The 17,704-nt window shown below is 39.3% G+C and overlaps 1 protein-coding gene across 2 annotated transcripts in view; it reads left to right on the top strand.

Moving 5' to 3' along the window:
- Positions 1-17,704, top strand: part of nwd2 (NACHT and WD repeat domain containing 2) — a 72,093-nt gene that overhangs the window by 46,998 nt on the left and 7,391 nt on the right. For both annotated transcript variants that reach the window (XM_084108325.1, XM_084108324.1), the window contains exons 5-7: positions 2,573-2,776; positions 9,952-10,102; positions 16,622-17,211. In XM_084108325.1, the coding sequence (XP_083964451.1) occupies positions 2,573-2,776; positions 9,952-10,102; positions 16,622-17,211 (945 nt within the window). The remainder of the gene's footprint in view (positions 1-2,572; positions 2,777-9,951; positions 10,103-16,621; positions 17,212-17,704) is intronic.

Here is a 17,704-nt window from a genome sequence, read left to right as displayed (position 1 = left end):
ACACACACACCCACACACACACACACACCTTGTTCTTCATGCCCAAGGGTGCAGATAACAGTGTGTATCCAACAGAATGGATCGCCACATGACACCCTAACGCTCGTTTGACCAGTTTGTCAGTCTCTCTGTTCCTGTTATCCATTGTCTGAGGCTGTGACAAAGACAGCAGCTGGAATGTCCTTCAGTTTTTGTATTTGAGCATAATAATATTAATAATAATGTTATAAGAAAGTCACAAGAAAGCATCACCTTAGTCCCTTCAACCCATGTTCTTTTTTATGTTTTATATACTGCTGTTTTCACAACCACAGATTAAAGATTGGTGGAAGAGAATCCTCACAAAAATGGATGTCCAAAATAATAAAATAACAATAATAATAAAGTTTATTACAGGTCAAAAGATTCAGAGTTAGACTTGGTCATAATGCATTGCTCATTTTCCACATTCAATGTGATGAGATTTCATGAAATTGTGAAGCCTGAAATTGAAACCAAATGATTTTCTGACATGTTTAGAATTGCTGAAGTGGGATGATGCCATGCACGGTTTCATTCTGATATTCAGGATGTGTGTGATTACATGATATTTGCACTCACACCAATCAGATGAAATCAATAATGCCTTCACAAAGTTGTTTTTAATATTTATAGTTCCCCATCTTTCAGTCACTACAACGCTATGTCGACTGACAAATGGGGTCTCACTTGGGAGCCCCAATCTTTAGTTTTAGTTTTAGAAAAAAAAAACGGCCAATGGAATTGGCGAGTGGAACTTAGGAATTCAATCTTTATAAGATGGCGGCACGCATCCACTCATTCAGATTTTTGTTTCAGAGCTGAGTGGTTGCACAGCGATCACTCTTCCAGTCACCAAGCAATGAGTGTGCTACGGAGATCGTTTTACGTCGCATTCTGTGGGTTTCACCATTCTAAAAGAGCAGTGCATAGATTCCCCTGGGCGCTTCAGTGCGAAGAGCAGATTTCCCTAAAAAGGCAAGCATGGTCGGCAAGTGTCTTTTTAAAGATGCCTTTCCGTACTTGTGTTTCTGGATACAGTCGTTTCCTGTCTTCATCTGACAGCCATGATCACTGTCTCACATGTCTGGGGCAAGAGCATGCTGAGGTGGCATTCGTGGATGGTTCATACCCTCACTGCAATGACTAACACTGTCGACACTACGGTCGCGACTCTCCTTCCTCTTGAAGGCTGGAGTCTCTTCTGCTGATACACAGGATTTTTTCTTCTTTCTGTCTATGGCCAGCAGTACCCACATTTTTAATAAAATAGCAGTTTCCTCAATCTCTGGGATATACAGGGTACGGTCTTGCAGTGAGTAACGCTATGCTTCCTCACTCCCAGCCCCCTTGATCCCCCCCCCTCTACATTTCCCACCAGCCAAGAGGTCGAGATTCGAGGACACGTTGCCTCCTCACGCACCTCTGGCCATCCCTTCACAGGATCCTTGGAGCCATCCCTGCCCCATCTGTAGGTACGTCGGTTGTCACCTGACTAGCGCATCCCAGCCCGTCTCACTGGCTCTTGCGGACAATCAGACTCGGCTATGCGATTCAGTTTGCATTTGAGCGGCTAGAGTCATTTGAGCTGAGCTCCTGACCCCGCTAAATTCCATCAAGACTGTGCGGGACCTGCAGGCATTTTCAGTCAGCGAATTGTGCCTTTATTCGGGCTGGTTTCTTTTCACGTCATCCTGAGACCCCGGCCACATGCCCAAAGTTCCCACCTCTCCCTTCCGTGACCAGGTGGTGAACTTGCAAGCACTGCCCCCGGAAGAGGCAGACCCAGCCCTGGCGTTGCTGTGTCCAGTTTGCGCCCTGCGTGTTTACGTGGAGTGCACGCAGAGCTTCAGAAGCTCTGAACAGCTGTTTGTCTGCTTTGGAGGTCAGCAGAAGGGAAGGGCTGTCTCCAAGCAGAGGTTGGCCCACTGGATGCCATCGCCTTGGCGTACCAATCCCAAGGCGAGCTGTGCCCCCTCGTAGTGAGCATCCATCCGTTACCTCCTCCTGGGCGTTGGTACGTGGTGCCTCTTTGGCAGATATCTGCAGAGCTGCAGGCAGGGCGACACCTAATACCTTTGCGAGTTTCTGCAATCTCTGAGTGGAGCCGGTTTCTTCCTGTGTGTTGGGTACAAACAGGTAATGTGCGGGAAGGCTGGTGTCTCGCTTGCAGTGCCATTCCCCTCTAATCATTTGAAATGATTAACCCTGGTCTCACACTTTTCATACTTAATTAATCCTGGATATTCAGATTTAATGATTTCATACTGTCACACTTTTAAACCCTGGGTTACCATTCTTATTTGCATATTTATGAGGCCAGTTTACAATGTCCAGTCAATGTTATTGACCTCATAATATGCAAATAAGAATTCTTCAAAATTATAAGTTTGAACTTATGGATTTACCCACAGTTAAAAATGGCCTTAGTCCTGAAAAAAAAAAAAAAGCCAGGGCTGTGTACAGTGAGTCTTTTTTTTACTCCTGCTTTTACACGTTGCTTTGATATGTTTTGATTGAGGTGTAAATACTTTTCCCCCCCTCTCTTTCCCAGGGGCTCATTGGAGAGAAGTACGGCAGCATTCGGGTCCCAGGAGAGGTGGAGTCAGCCGAGTTTGAGATGATCTTGGATGCGGCGGTGGAGGCGGGACTAGACACACGGATCTTGGAGGAGTGGTACTGTCGAGATGAGAACTCGGTCCCGCCTGCCTACTACTTGAAACCGAAAGCTGAGATGCTGAAGAACTACCAGAACTCTGTAAGTAGGAAGAGCAGGAAGGTATAAATAAAAGATAATATATATTTGAAGAATTAGGACTTCAGCTTTTAGAAAAAATTAAACTCTTTCATTATAATTAAAGTATAGCTGATCCCTGTTGGTGCTAAGAAAGGAACAAAGAAAAATCAACCTTTTTAAAGAGTTTGCACAATACAAATGGAGAGGAAATATTTTTGATTGATAATTTTTTTGTACACTATCTTGGTTAACAGAGTTGAATGATGGAAAAATGATTGAATGATTCCTCTGTACACCATTGTTAAAAATGTTGGGGTCTGTAAGCTTTTTAAAGTTTTTTTTAAAGAAGAAGTTTAGAGAAGGTCAAGACCTCTGAGGTGAGAGAGGTTAAAGTATTATTTGCTTTTTGGTTGTCCCAAGTGTAAGGTAAACTGTACAAGGGGATAAACTGCAATTGTTACATTAAATAGCTATTTCTACCTGATCTTACCCTTAAATTTTGTTTTGTTGGTGTAACATAATATATATTTGGTTGATTCAGTAATGTTAAATAACATTTTATTTTTTATTATTTGAATAAAATATATTAATTTAGAACTTACTATGTAAGGGAAACAACAAGTCAATTTAGTTCAAAGTATTATTAATTAATTTATAGGGAGTTTCAAAGAATCACCTATTTTACGGCCGAGCAAATGACTCGTCCAGCGGTCATTTGAATAGGCCGTAACTATCAACTCTGCAGCCGATATAAATATCCCAACTATACTGCCCTACAAAGGCAAAAGACCTTAAGTCGCTAGAGTGTGGAACTGAGAAAAATGACTTTAAAGATTTTTAGTTGTCCCGTCAAATTAATTATAGGTAGGACACTGGAAATCTGGCAAATAGATGTTTTAGTAATGGAAATTATATACATAAAAAAATCTTGAGCTCAAACTTGACTTTTGACCACTATTTTAAAGTTACTGTACTCTGCCTTTGTATTGTCAGCAAAAAGTGAGAAGTCATGCCAAGGCAAAAGGCAGTAACTTCCACATTATCAATATTTGGTTGCTGATCACCATTAACAAAATCATTATAGTAACACCTGTATAAAATCTAGTGATCATGGCATTTATTTTGTATGATTTACAATTATTTATAGCCATCTACTTATTGCTATCATGGGCTTTGGTTGCATTCTGATGGCATTATTAATACATTTGACATGACAAAATACCTCCATATTAGTCCAGCATTGGCTCGACCGTGTTTAGGGCGGGGCTGAAGTCGCCGGCGAAGTTTTGGCACTCTGCCAGCTAGATGCATGAGTGTTTCAACCAGGTCCTGTACCCGAACTGAGTGAGGCGGGGCTTTAATTCTTGGTTGTATTCATCTGATACGGCAATGTGTAACGTTTTTCTGTCAACTCTGCATAATCCTTCGCGATCGATATCGCACGTTTGTCGACGGCGGGTTCAGACCATACGTTCTGACCGCAACTGTGCAGGACAAAGCTCTGAGGACAGCAGAAGTTAGAGGGACTGATAAGCGTACAATCTGGTAGGTAGCATTATCTGATAGAACACCGGCACAGTAACTTCATATTGACGCGCGGCTAAACAAAGGCAGAGCACCGTAACTCCATTTCGAGCGTTCCAAAACAAAGCCAAAGAGCGGTAACTGATGTTACGGTGTTCTGCCTTTGTTTCTCATGGGCTTTTGGAAGTTACTGTTAAGACAATTCATTATTTTCTCGAAAAAACAACGGAATTGATTCAAGATACTTATCCACATGATAAAGGAGGTCTTGAATGTGCCAAAAATATAAATAACTCATTTTCGACCAAAAACGAAGTTACGGTCTTTTGCCTTTGCACGGCAGTATAGTGAAACCACCATTTATTAGCATGGTAACATAGATCAGCAGTTTAAGACATTAAATTCGTAAGCACATAACGCAAGAACACTTCTCTTTAAAATACAAACAAGACTTTCTTCTAACACACAAAACTAATATCTAACACAAACACACACACACACACACACACACACATTCATACGAGTTACAGAAAGAAAGAATGTGAGGAAATAATGAGTTTTAAGGGTGAGATGGTGAAATCTCAAGTTTAGAGCAATATATGCTCTATGTAAAACCTGACCTGAACTAACCATCAATCATTAATTTAAACCTTCTATCGTTTCTTAGGTAGGGTTATTAAATTGTATATCAAGGCACTAGTTCAGTTATAGTCTGGAGGCTACTTGCTTTTGTCTTTGCGTTCCTTGGGGATTCTCTTTGTCTGCATCCTTTGCTTGAAAAGCGGGTTTCCTGGATTCGTTCATTGGCTGGCGGTCTCGTCGTGTCTGGATTGATTGTGTTAGCGGATGGACGGAAAGTCTTTGAAGTTGGAAGCGGGCTTTGCTGTTGAATCGTTGACCGAAACTTTGCAGCAAAACTTAACTTAGAACTGAGACTCTCAACGGAAAAGAAAAGAAACTAAGTAAGAAAAAAAAGTGAGACGAGAGTAGATAGATGGCTTGAATGAAAACTGTTAACCCATGTTCTTCTGATCTTGATCTGCCTCTTTTCTACAAGGCTACTCTAAATCGTCTTATTGTCTTTGTTTGTGTTCTAAGATTTTAAACTCAAATGGCTGTCCAGCCTCTCAGATGAGTTCTGACCAATTAGACACTGGCTACGTTTACATGCAACCAAATAATAATCCATTAGTAATCGTATTGACGGCTCAATTGAACTGAAAAGCCCTTTGTCACCTTAATCGATCCGATTGAGCTCGATCCGAATGAAATTTAGATCGGATTGAAAGGGGTGGTTTATTCCTTTTCTAATCCAATCGAGAGGACATGTAAACTCTTGATGGGATTGAAAACCGAAACTGAAAGGGCTGCACATGTGCAATGATGTAGAAATAGCGTAATGACGTATGAAGCACTGAACGAGCTGTTCTTCCTGTTGAATAAAGTGTCAAATAAATGAGTGTGTTCATTCTAAAATTCTCCTTTCACTCAGCGTCTGTGAAGTAGAGCAGGACAACGTCCCACCAGTCCTTGTTCTTTCGGATTCTCATCCACAGACAACTGTTTTTTGGCGTGGGGAGGGGTATTTTTACTGCGTGATAAATATAAGCAGCACGGCAAAACAGTTCATAAGCTCATTGTCTCCAAATTATGAGCAGAGACCGATATTAAGTCTGCTGTTTAAAACAAAAGAGCCCTTTGCTGCATTTCATTACATAGACAGAACCTCTTTCACATGGAAACATGTGCTAACAATGGGAATTTACATTCAGAGGTTACACCTTCTGGGGGTATGAGACCATTTGTCTAGAGACCACCTTCCTTTGTGTGCCAGTTATCTCTAAACTCTTAAAAACCTTATTACCTTTTGTTTTACTTATTTGGGAATGAGACACTTGTACCAGTCGCACTGAGACATTTCAAATGATACTAAACATGTATAATACTCAATGATAATTATTCACATTAAAAACATGTAGATTCTTGTTTGAGTTTTGGTTATCTCAGCTTGAGGGAGAAGGGGTGGGGGATGAGGGAAAGAAATGTAGATTAGGATGATTCGGAGGTGAGACTTTCATCTCGATAGTACACAAGGGTGAGTTCAAATGTTAATTTCCAGCAAGGTCCTTTGTCTTCTAGAGGAGTGGTCATTCCTCAGCCAGTTCTTCCAGTTTTTCCAGTCTTACACTAGGCTCATCTTTACAAGCTTGTATGGCCGTAAAGGTCTTTGCTGGGGGGGGGTTGTTAGTTTGCTCAGACTGAATGGAGTCTCGAATGGCATATTTTCTGATTTAGGTTCCTGCATGTTGATCTGGAGTTTCTATGAAATTCTGCTTCTTGATTAGTCTGAAAGATTAATTTGGGTCTGGTTCATTTTCAAGTCCTACAACTACATGAGGCACATTTTTAGGTTACCATTTTTTTTTTTTTCAGTGTGGTGTTTCATTAACAATTGTGTAAACAAAAAATGGCAACTGGAACATGAATTTAAACACACAAAGCAAGATAGGGGATTTTACCGCCTCATTTCAGAAGTTTAGCAAACTCCAATGCTTTTGAGGCACATGAAAGGGCAGTCGCTATACATCCAGGATTACGTTCAGCTTTCAGCAGGCCTGACCTGTCCCGCACACACAGAAACAACCTGTAAATGTCAGTGGCTGACTGGTGCTGTTTTTGTTTTATATGGAGAGCTGTAGAAATGGTAGGCCTGAGAGAGAACACTGTTCACCGCTTATAGAGTTTATTAGCTTCATAAATTTAGTTTGCCTTTCATTAAACCTCACCAAGGCCTGTCTCCTCCTTTCTTATACACACATAAACTCTGTTTCGGTCACGTTGGTTGCAGCGAGGAGAGTTGAGAGGCAGAATATTCGAAAATATATTCAGAACTCCGCAGCTAGGGTCCTCACATACACAAAGAAATCTTCTCACATTTTAAACAGACTTCATTGGCTACCGGTACGCTTTCGTATTCAATACAAGATACTCCTTATCACATTCAAAGCACTCCATGGTCTTGCCCCTCCCCCCCTATATTTCTGATCTCATCCATACCTACTCCCCAGTTCGCACACTTAGATCCTCCGATACTGGTCTGTTGACGATCCGTAGACACAAACTATCATCTTTTGGTGGAAGGGCTTTTTGTATCGCTGCCCCAACTCTCTGGAATTCTATTCCCCAACACATCCGCAACCTTTCATCATTACACGATTTCAAAAACCAACTTAAAACACATCTTTTTGCTACTTGTTTCCCTAACCCCTGACTTTATGATCTGATTTCTATGTTTATGTATCCCTATCTATTATGTTATCCATCTCAATTTATTTATATTGTTTCATGTCATGTTTCTATGTCATGTTTATTTGTACTGTAAAGCGACCTTGAGTTTCCTGAAAGGCGCAATATAAAATAAACGCATATATTATTATTTATTATTATTAGAATCTAATTCAGCAGTCCCTTTATTTAACAATATAAACAAAAATACCAGAAACGCAGCAGCACTGGATAAACGCTGGAGAGGAAGATACAGTCCAGCAACTTAACACTGAAGTGAGAACGAACAGGTATAAACAAAAAATTAGGGCTACATATATACAGAGTTAGTTAAGTAACTGGAACAGAAACAAGTGTGTAACTAATCAGAAACCATGGAAACAAACAAGAAAAGGTAACACAGACAAACAGGAACAGAACAGAACCAAACCAGAACACAATGGATGCATCTGAAATCTTATACTTCCCTATAGTAGGTGATAACAGAAGTATATTCGAATTCACAGTACTCATAAAGAGTAGGCAAAAAGTACACGGATGACCTACTACTTCCATCGAGATTCTGAAGTGTGCATACGATGGACACTTGAATATCCCATGAGGCCATGGGAGAGGATTGAAGCATGAAGTGACGCAACTGATGCCTGTAGGTGACGTGATAATTACAGCATGGCGAATGTAGTACATCCGACATTCATACTACACACACCCACACTATGTAGAATGTACTTTTTTAAATTACTTATTCAAAATAAGTACCTACTTAAGAGTGTGCGATTTCGGACGTAGTCAATGAACCAAACATACTCCTGACAGTTTCACTTTCTATCACGCACACACACACACACACACACACACACACACACACACACACACACACACACACACACACACACACACACACACACAGAGAGAGAGAGGAGATCATGTAGTGTGTGTATAAATCAGGTTGCAACGTAGAGTGGCTGCAAATTGAGAAAGCGTCTGTGAAGCTGAGGGTCTCTGTTGGACTAAAATGAGAAAAACAGCAGGGACTGAGGATCTACCTGCACTCAGCAAAAACACCCACTGACCCACTGAGAGACTCTCTCTCTCTCTCTCTCTCTCTCTCTCTCTCTCTCTCTCTCTCTCTCTCTCTCTCTCTCTCTCTCTCTCTCTCTCTCTCTCTCTCTCTCTCTCTCTCTCTCTCTCTCTCTCTCTCTCTCTGTCTCTCTCTCTCTGTCTCTCTCTGTCTCTGTCTGTTTCTGTCTCTCTGGTAGGTGACTGGGTTCATGATAAACACTTCCTAAAATATTACTCCAATAATACAGTGTGTCTGCTTTCAATTTCTCTGTTCAGGCAGACAGAGCAATTTGTATTTTTGATAACACTTTTTGACATCCTGCTACATTACATTTCAACGTTCAAACATTTGATTTCTTAACAAAAAATATATGATTTTTTTTTATACTATACTGTAAAATGCTTAATCATATAGCCATAGTTTTTGCAACTGCTTTATAAAATAATAAAATAAAATAAAAACTAATTAACTAATTCAACTCCATCTTACAATATGAAAGTAAGCTATTTCCTGTGAATGTGCAAGACTTTAAATTAAATAGCTGCTATAGGTAAATAACTAGAAGAATAACAATGTGCACTAAACTGTAAAATGATTTGTGCTACAAACCAATGTGTTTATGAATATGAACTGGTATATGACAACAAATACCAGTTTGCAGTAATTAACCACCATACAGGCATGGTTTTGTGCTTCTAAAATAGCTGGAAATGACTTATACCAGAAGCCAGAATTCAATTAGACGAGTCATGTTTTAGTAAATTTATTCATAAAGTACAAAACTAAAATAATGTAGGAGCTGTGGCACAGCAGTTTCAGGTTTGATTTCCTGATGCCGCTGCCCCTTCTCTCTCCCTCTATTTGGCTGTCGATTATAACAAGCATATAAATAGCCAATAAATAAATCATTAATTAAAAATAGAAAAATAACTTGAATTTACAGTCATGTTCTTGGCACATTCTGTTTAACTGATTTGACTTGGTATAGAAAAGTGCAAATATATTAGTGATTATGTACGGTGACAGTGAAATTTCTGTGAAAATTTGCAATCAATAAAGATCCATTGTATATCGCCAATAGTGTAGCGATGTATGAAGCACAAAATGGTTTGTGCTAGCTATTCTAGCATTACAGTTAAAGTAAAAATTAAAAACAGTACTAATGCATTTGTTATTGCTTTTTAGTGGAATGAGAGAAGTGTTGATTAATATAACTGGTACAGGATATGATGTGGGTTTTCTTTTTTATTGGTTCAAAAGGACAATATCCAAACAATGGAACCTTAAATAATTTGATGACTCTGTATGTGCTTTTACTCCACAGATGGAGTCAAGCAGCATATCAAAATCAAAGAACGACAAGGCATGGAGGGCAGTCTCAGAGGAAATCAAGAGGATCTTAAGAACTTCTGTTTTACAGCTGCAGGAGAAGGGGACCATGACGAGCGATCAAGCCAAGAAATTCCTGTGCTCAGGTAAACTCTAGTTATTGTTACAGTTATGATTGAGCTCACAGCTAACAAATGTTTAGTGCTATTGTTCAAGGCTTTAAATGCCCGAGTTGGTTTGGAATGTGTTTTGCAGTACATTGAAACTTCTATAAGTGTGGACATGGACAGTGTATATATATATATATATATATATATATATATATATATATATATATATATATATATATATATAGTAGTCAACATTTGAAGTTGTCAAAACCTTTCATCAAAGTTATACATGAATTTTGAACAATACCCGTTTTGATTCATTGTGGTGTTTAATGTTCCCACTCTTATAGGCATCCTATTATGCTTTTCCACTTTTTCAACATTAATTAGTGTGTAATGTTGCTGTCTGAGCATAAAAAAAGATCTGCAAGGTTACAAAGATCAAAGTCCACTCCACAGGGGGATATTTTATTTAACAGAATCCCCTCTTCAAGAACAAAAACAAACGGCTCGTTTGGACAACAACGCGATTTTTCCGGATCTTATGAAGTCACAATGGTACTCATTTAAATAATCTGTGCCTACAGAATATGCAAAAAGGGGACGAGGCCTGGTTAAGCTGCATTAGAGAAGACAGTGCTGTCGCTACGTCGAAGAGACATACTTTTCTCGACCCCTTTTCCAAAACTCATTAGTTTGACCTTCCTAAGGCTGACTACCTTAAAGTGGTTAAAATTTATTTTAAACACTGATCCTGAATATCATAACTACAACGTTTATCTGTGCGGTTCACATTTTAAGGAGAACAGCTTGTTTTCTGTTGCTTTTGTTAGCTCTCGTTTTTGTAAGACGGTTCACCACTCCTTAGGAAAATTAAGCAGGATTTTGTGATCGATTACTGTTTGTTTTACCTTAATTTTCCCGACAAATACTGTATCATGATTAAATGGTGGATACATTGTATCTATAATGTATAAGAAAATTGCAAAAATTACCACTGAAACGTCCTGTGAAATCAGTGCTTGCAAAGTCTGTGCATGAAATCCGTTCTGCATGATCCTCTTGTTCGTTAACATCGTCAGGGTCTGAATCGGGCTTGAATTGGTTTGAAATTGACGCCGTGCTTATCCATATTTACACTTGAGTGGAACGTGCAGTTATGGAGGGGCAGGACATTTCCCGGGACGTTTTGGCTAAGTGCTGCCAATCACAACACATTAGGCCAGCTAACCAATCACAGCACATTTTGTATTTCTGAAGGAGGGGCTTCATCGAAATCGGCGTGTTCAAGCCAGACTGGGGAGAGAGGTGCTGTAATAATGTAAAGTATGTGAAAAATAATGCGTTTTTCGAACAATCAAGCATGAAAACATATTTGTGTACACCCCAAAACAAAATCAAGACTTTGTAAAACGGCATAATAGGACCCCTTTAACAATCATTACCCTCTTGCTGATTTAGTGCTTCTGTTGTTGGGAACAAATGCATACTTGTTTATCATCTTTATGGTCACTGTAAACACTGACAATTTGGAACATTTTCGTAGCTCTTCCGACATTTACTGTTTTGCTAATGGCACATAAGGCCTGTTCAATTTTCATAATCTTTTAAGTCAAATCCTTACATTTACAAATTTTACAATCGCTAGGACACATTTCTCAATACTTAGGTCACTTTTTCAAAACTCTTCACTCAGTGAGCACAACACAAGTCTATGTGAGCTGAACTGTGGATCATTTATCATTGCTTTGGCACAAAATTCATTCAATGACTACATCTTTCAAATGACATCAGTTCTTTTCATCTTCTTTTATACTTTCTGAATGAGAATTGTTGCCAGTGTTATGGTGGAACGAGCTTACTTTGAGACATATATGAAGTTTTTTGTTGGACTGAGTGAGTTTTGGAGGTGAGATTTACTGTTTGGCCGAAATTCATTTTGGTAATGCAGACTGTATGAAGAGTTTTGAAAAGTATTGACTTCAGTATTGACCGATGCTTGTTAGCAATAAAAAAAACTGCAAATATGAAACTAAAACTGCTAGTAGGTGGTGGCAAATGTTACTATAATGAGTTAATCATTAAGTCACTCACTCAGCCGATTCGTTCAAAAGGTTGATTCATTCAGAAATGAAGACTGTCTTTATGAAAGGGTCATTGAAATCTGAATTGTTCAAACATCAAACATGCGGATTCATTAAAGGGATAATTGACCCAAAAATGAAAATTCTGTCATTAATTACTCTCATGTCATTCCAAACCAGTAAGACTTTCGTTCATCTTTGGAACACAAATAAAGATGTTTTTGATGAAATCTGAAAGCTTTCTGTCCCTCCATTGACAGTCTACGCAACTACCATTTGACGTTTCAAAATGTTCATAAAGAGATCGTAAAACTAATCCATATGAATTGAGCGGTTTAGTCCAAATTTTCTGAAGAGACACGATCGCTTTATATGATCACCAGATTGAATTTAGGCTTTTATTCACATATAAACATTCATCAACTCACACTTCAGTTGTGGTAAACGGAGGCTCAAGCATGTTTGCTTAACTTGCGAGAACCAATGAGGTTCCTTCTCGTTACGCAGCAGGTTTGGCCTTCAGCAGGAACCAATGAGGCTTGTTCTCACTCGTTAATCAGGTTCGGTTGAGCTTCTGTTTATGTTCGCTGATGAATGTTTATATGTGAATAAAAGCCTAAATTCAATCTGGTGATCATATAAAGCGATCGTGTCTCTTCAGAAAATCAACAATCTTTTAAATGAACTTTGAAGCGTCAAATTGGTTGTTGCATAGACTGTCAACAGACTGAAAGCTCATGGGAAACCCTACGAAATGGGGACCAAATATCCCCACAAGGACAGCAATGCCAGAAATGTTTGACCTTGTGGGAACATGTTTTTGTCCCCACTAGGAAAACAGCTTATAAATCATACTAAATTATGTTTAAGGTTAGTGGATAGAATATACAGTTTGTACAGTATAAAAATCATTACATCTATGGAAAGTCCCCATAAAACATGAAAACCCAACTTGTGTGTGTGTGTGTGTGTGTGTGTGTGTGTGTGTGTGTGTGTGTGTGTGTGTGTGTGTGTGTTCATGTTTTTCTATCCCGGTGGGGACTTCAACCTGAATGCACACAGACTCATGGGGACTTGTGTCACAGTGGGGACCTAAATTGAGGTCCCCATGGGTACACAAGCTTATAAATCATACAGAATGAGTTTTTTTGGAAATGTAAAAATGCAGAAAGTTTTCTGTGATGGGTAGGTTTAGGGGTAGGGTTAGTGTAAGGACATAGAATATACAGTTTGTACAGTGTGTGTGTGCGTGTGTGTGTGCGTGTGTGTGTGTGTGTGTTTCTATCCCGGTGGGGACTTCAACCTGAATGCACACAGACTCGCCGTCCTTCGGATGAGACATTAAACCGAGGTCCTGACTCTCTGTGGTCATTAAAAATCCCAGGATGTCCTTCGAAAAAGAGTAGGGGTGTAACCCCGGCATCCTGGCCAAATTTGCCCCTGGCCTCTGTCTATCATGGCCTCCTAATCATCCCCATATACTGATTGGCTTCATCACTGTCTCCTCTCCACCAGTAAGCTGGTGTGTGGTGGGCGTTCTGGCGCAATATGGCTGCCGTCGCATCATCCAAGTGGATGCTGCACATTGGTGGTGGTTGAGGAGATTGCCCCCTTCTATGTAAAGCGCTTTGAGGTCTCAGAAAAAGCGCTATATAAATGTAACGAATTATTATTAATTATTATTATTATTACTCATGGGGACTCGTGTGACAGTGGGGACCTAAATTGTGACCCTGGACCACAAAACCAGTCTTATGGGTAATTTTTTTTTTTTAAATTGAGATTTATACATCATCTGAAAGCTGAATACATAATCTTTCCATTGCTGTATGGTTTGTTAGGATAGGACAATATTTGGCCGAGATACAAATATTTTAAAATCTGGAATCTGAGGGTGCAGAAAAATCAAAATATAGAGAAAATCGCCTTTAAAGTTGTCCATTTCTATTGGTGATTGTGCTACATCCACTCACAAAAATATTTTTTTTATATATTTAAGGTGGGAAATTTACTAAATATCTTCATGGAACATGATCTTTACTTAATATCCTAATGATTTTTGGCATAAAAGAAAAATTGATAATTTTGCCCCATACAATGTATTGTTGGCTATTACCAGAAATATACCCGTGCGACTTAAGACTGGTTTTGTGATCCAGGGTCACAATTGAGGTCCCCATGGGTAAACAAGCTTATAAATCATACAGAATGAGTTTTTTTTTTTAATGTAAAAATGCAGAAAGTTTTCTGTGATGGGTAGGTTTAGGGGTAGGGTTAGTGTAAGGAGAATATACAGTTTATACAGTATAAAAACCATTAAGTCTATGGAGAGTCCCCACAAAGATAGTGAACCAGACGTGTACACACACGTCTGGTTCACTATCTTTGTGGGGACTCTCCATAGACTTAATGGTTTTTATTACGTGTGTGTGTGTGTGTGTGTGTGTGTGTGTGTGTGTGTGTGTGTGTGTGTGTGTGTGTGTGTGTGTGTGTGTGTGTGTGTGTGTGTGTGTGTGTGTGTGTGTGTGTGTGTGATTTGTGTACTACACAATGTGTGAAGCAATTTCCACGCACCAGCCAGCCACATCAAGTAAATCTGAGAGTCTTAAAAGGCACAATTTTGCTCTGAACGCTTCAATGGTGCTTGATGCTTAACATTTAGGTTGTTTGTCTGTCGAATTACATGTATAATTAAAAAGGATGAATCATGCAACAGAGTCGTAGTTTAAAGCTTTGTGGTTTCAGGGAGAGGTCGCATTCAAAGCTCACAATGAATGTAAATGTTATTTTTATCCCGCTCTTGAAAGTCATTGTGACTAAATTAAAATTCGCCTGCATTAGCCAGCATAAGAGGAGATCTAATCAGGCTAACTTGATTCATCCAGGTTAATCCAATATTCAGTGATACAGTTAAGTCTCATCACCATACCCCACATTAGAGACAGTGGGTCGGCACTGGAGAAAGAACAGATTTACTGCTCACTCTTTTATGTCATCCTGGGAGCATGGGCTTATAATTCAATCACTGATACAGTTAAGTCTTCATCTCAACATGCAGTAGATATGAAACAACCACATTCAGTTGACATTCACATTCTTACGCAAAGAATAATTAGCTCTTAGTCGCAGTCTCGCAGAGGTTTCTTTCATTAAAACTGAGGTGTTCTGTCTGACTTCAGAGCATCAGTGAGTCTTTCCCTGAACTGCTTGTGTTCCCTTTCTGACGTCTGATGAATGTGGCATCTTGTAGGTCTTGCAGGTTTGCAAAACTCTCCCACTGTTTTCAACATAAAAAAATGGTGTTCTCTGAGAACAAACATAAAAGACAGTAATGTTGGTCTGAGATCAGATTTCCACTGTCTCCTCATTTTGTAACACTAGACATCACATGTTATGATAAAAGATCAAGTTTGAGGTAATTCGACATCACATGTAATGACAAAAGATCAAGTCTGAGGTAATTTGATCTAATATGTATTACATTTATTACAATAAATGTATAAACAATAACATATTTTAGACGGAAGTTTTTAACTAACTGTTGAATAAGTGCACTGCTTAGCATTGGAGGAAAATTCAGAATGTCTGTCTGAACTGTAACAACACTATTTTCCATAAATGAGGGGAATGAACTTGTGCTGAGTGGATTCACACTGACTGCTCCATTTACTATGGAGATTCAAAAGTGAAGTATGCATGCACTAACATTATAAATACACTACATTTTACAGAATGATATTTTTATAAAATACTTAGAGGTTATGGAATGCCAGAAGTGATACAATTGGTGCACTTTGCTTTAGTACTTATTTTGAATAAATACTGTATGTACTTGAATGGAACTAATATACATTTAAATCAAAAGTATTTGCATATGGTGACCAGATTTTTTCTAGAAGCACTTTGTGTTTATAAAATAATGATATTGACTTGCCATATCAGTATTGCCCTTATGTGTACAGGTATATACAGTACTACATTGCTGTAGTAGGCCTTTTACACACACTTACCATGATTTTAATCATTTTTAATTATTTAATTATTATTTTGATTACTAATATCAGAGTTTGAGGAACTCTTTCCTGAGGGATTTGCAGTCGTTTACTTGCCGACTTTGCATCCCCCTCTCTTCTCGTTTACAAAACAAGCTGCAAGTATGCGATACTAAGCTTACGAGGTTGGCAGGCTATCACTGGAATGCTGCCTATGGAGGTCTTTGATAAAACCAGGCAAGGCTGGATTAAGAGATCATATCACTGTTTTTGAGACGGATCTAATCATTTGCTAAAGACTAGCAAACGTGGGGGAAGTGCTCACATCATGACATCAAATTAAGTGTTTTCTGAAAGTGCCATGGAAGTGTTTTGGGAGTAAATAGTGGCAGAGATGAAAACCATGAATGAAACTAAAACATTCTGTCATGCAGAACTGGGTAATTATTATGCTCTCTCTGTTTTCTCCTGTCTTTTAGCATTAGAGGATGAACTGGACTTCGCATTAGGCAAACAGACCCCTGCCTTCCTCAAGAAATGTGTATGTTACATCCGGAAGATATCCAACTTTGACCGTTTCGCTAAACTCCCTGAGATGGCACGCTACATGGATATCGTTGTGAGTGACGACCGTGTCATGAGAAACCAGGAAGCCTACGAGCGTCTTCTGAAGGTTAGAGACGAGTTCGTTCCGATGGTGGTGGCAGCATCCAATCTTCGAGTCTACTCATCGGTCACTCACTGTGACATGAAACTTGGCTACTCGCAGGAAGTAGAGAGCCACTACGTCGAAGGTCTGTGTAAACAGTTTTATGAAGACATGGTGGATATCATCCAGGCCACGGTCCAACAGAACTTTGACACAGAGACAGATACACTCTATGACGAAACCATACAACACCTGTCGCTGTGCAAGACATTTTCATCTTTTTATGTGTACAAGAGTGAAGCCTTGGACATAATCCAGGAGTACCTGTACCCCTCTAAAGGTGGTCGAATAACTCCCCTAGTGGTGTATGGAGGACCCTGCACTGGAAAGACCTTGTTACTTGCTGAAGTGGCAAAACAGGTGAAAAGCATGTATAGTATGCATGTATGTGTGTGTGGTGGTGGTGGTGGTGGTGGTGGTAGGGGGAGGTAGAGGTAGAAAGCAAGTGTGAACATACTGACCTGCTTTTTAAGGCCATCTGGATGCCGGCACATGTTAGATTAATGCTGCGGGATGCCTGTATTTTGCCTAAAGCTGTACTTTGCTTCTTCTGACTTAATATCTGATGTCATGGCATGAGATTCAAATTAACATTAAGGCATTTTGGGCTACTGTTACATGTATTTGCCAACCGTCAAGAATTTTTTTGCATCACACAGTAATCCAAATACAGATCATTGCATTTACAAGCTTAAAAAAATCGCTGACATAATTTAATTGATAATAATAATTCAATATAATTATTCCTATCTGTCAGCTTCAGCCAATATTTAGCGCTTATGGAGATCAGTAGTGTATGTGTATGTCATGTGTTGATGGTCAGAGTCGACTGTGTTGATAAGTTTGGGGGCGA

This window comes from Abramis brama (genome assembly GCF_963993115.1).
Source record: "Abramis brama genome assembly, chromosome: 3".
Lineage (NCBI taxonomy): Eukaryota > Metazoa > Chordata > Actinopteri > Cypriniformes > Leuciscidae > Abramis > Abramis brama.
The sequence above is the reverse complement of the archived record's forward strand: the minus strand, read 5'-3'. Positions and strand labels throughout refer to the sequence as shown.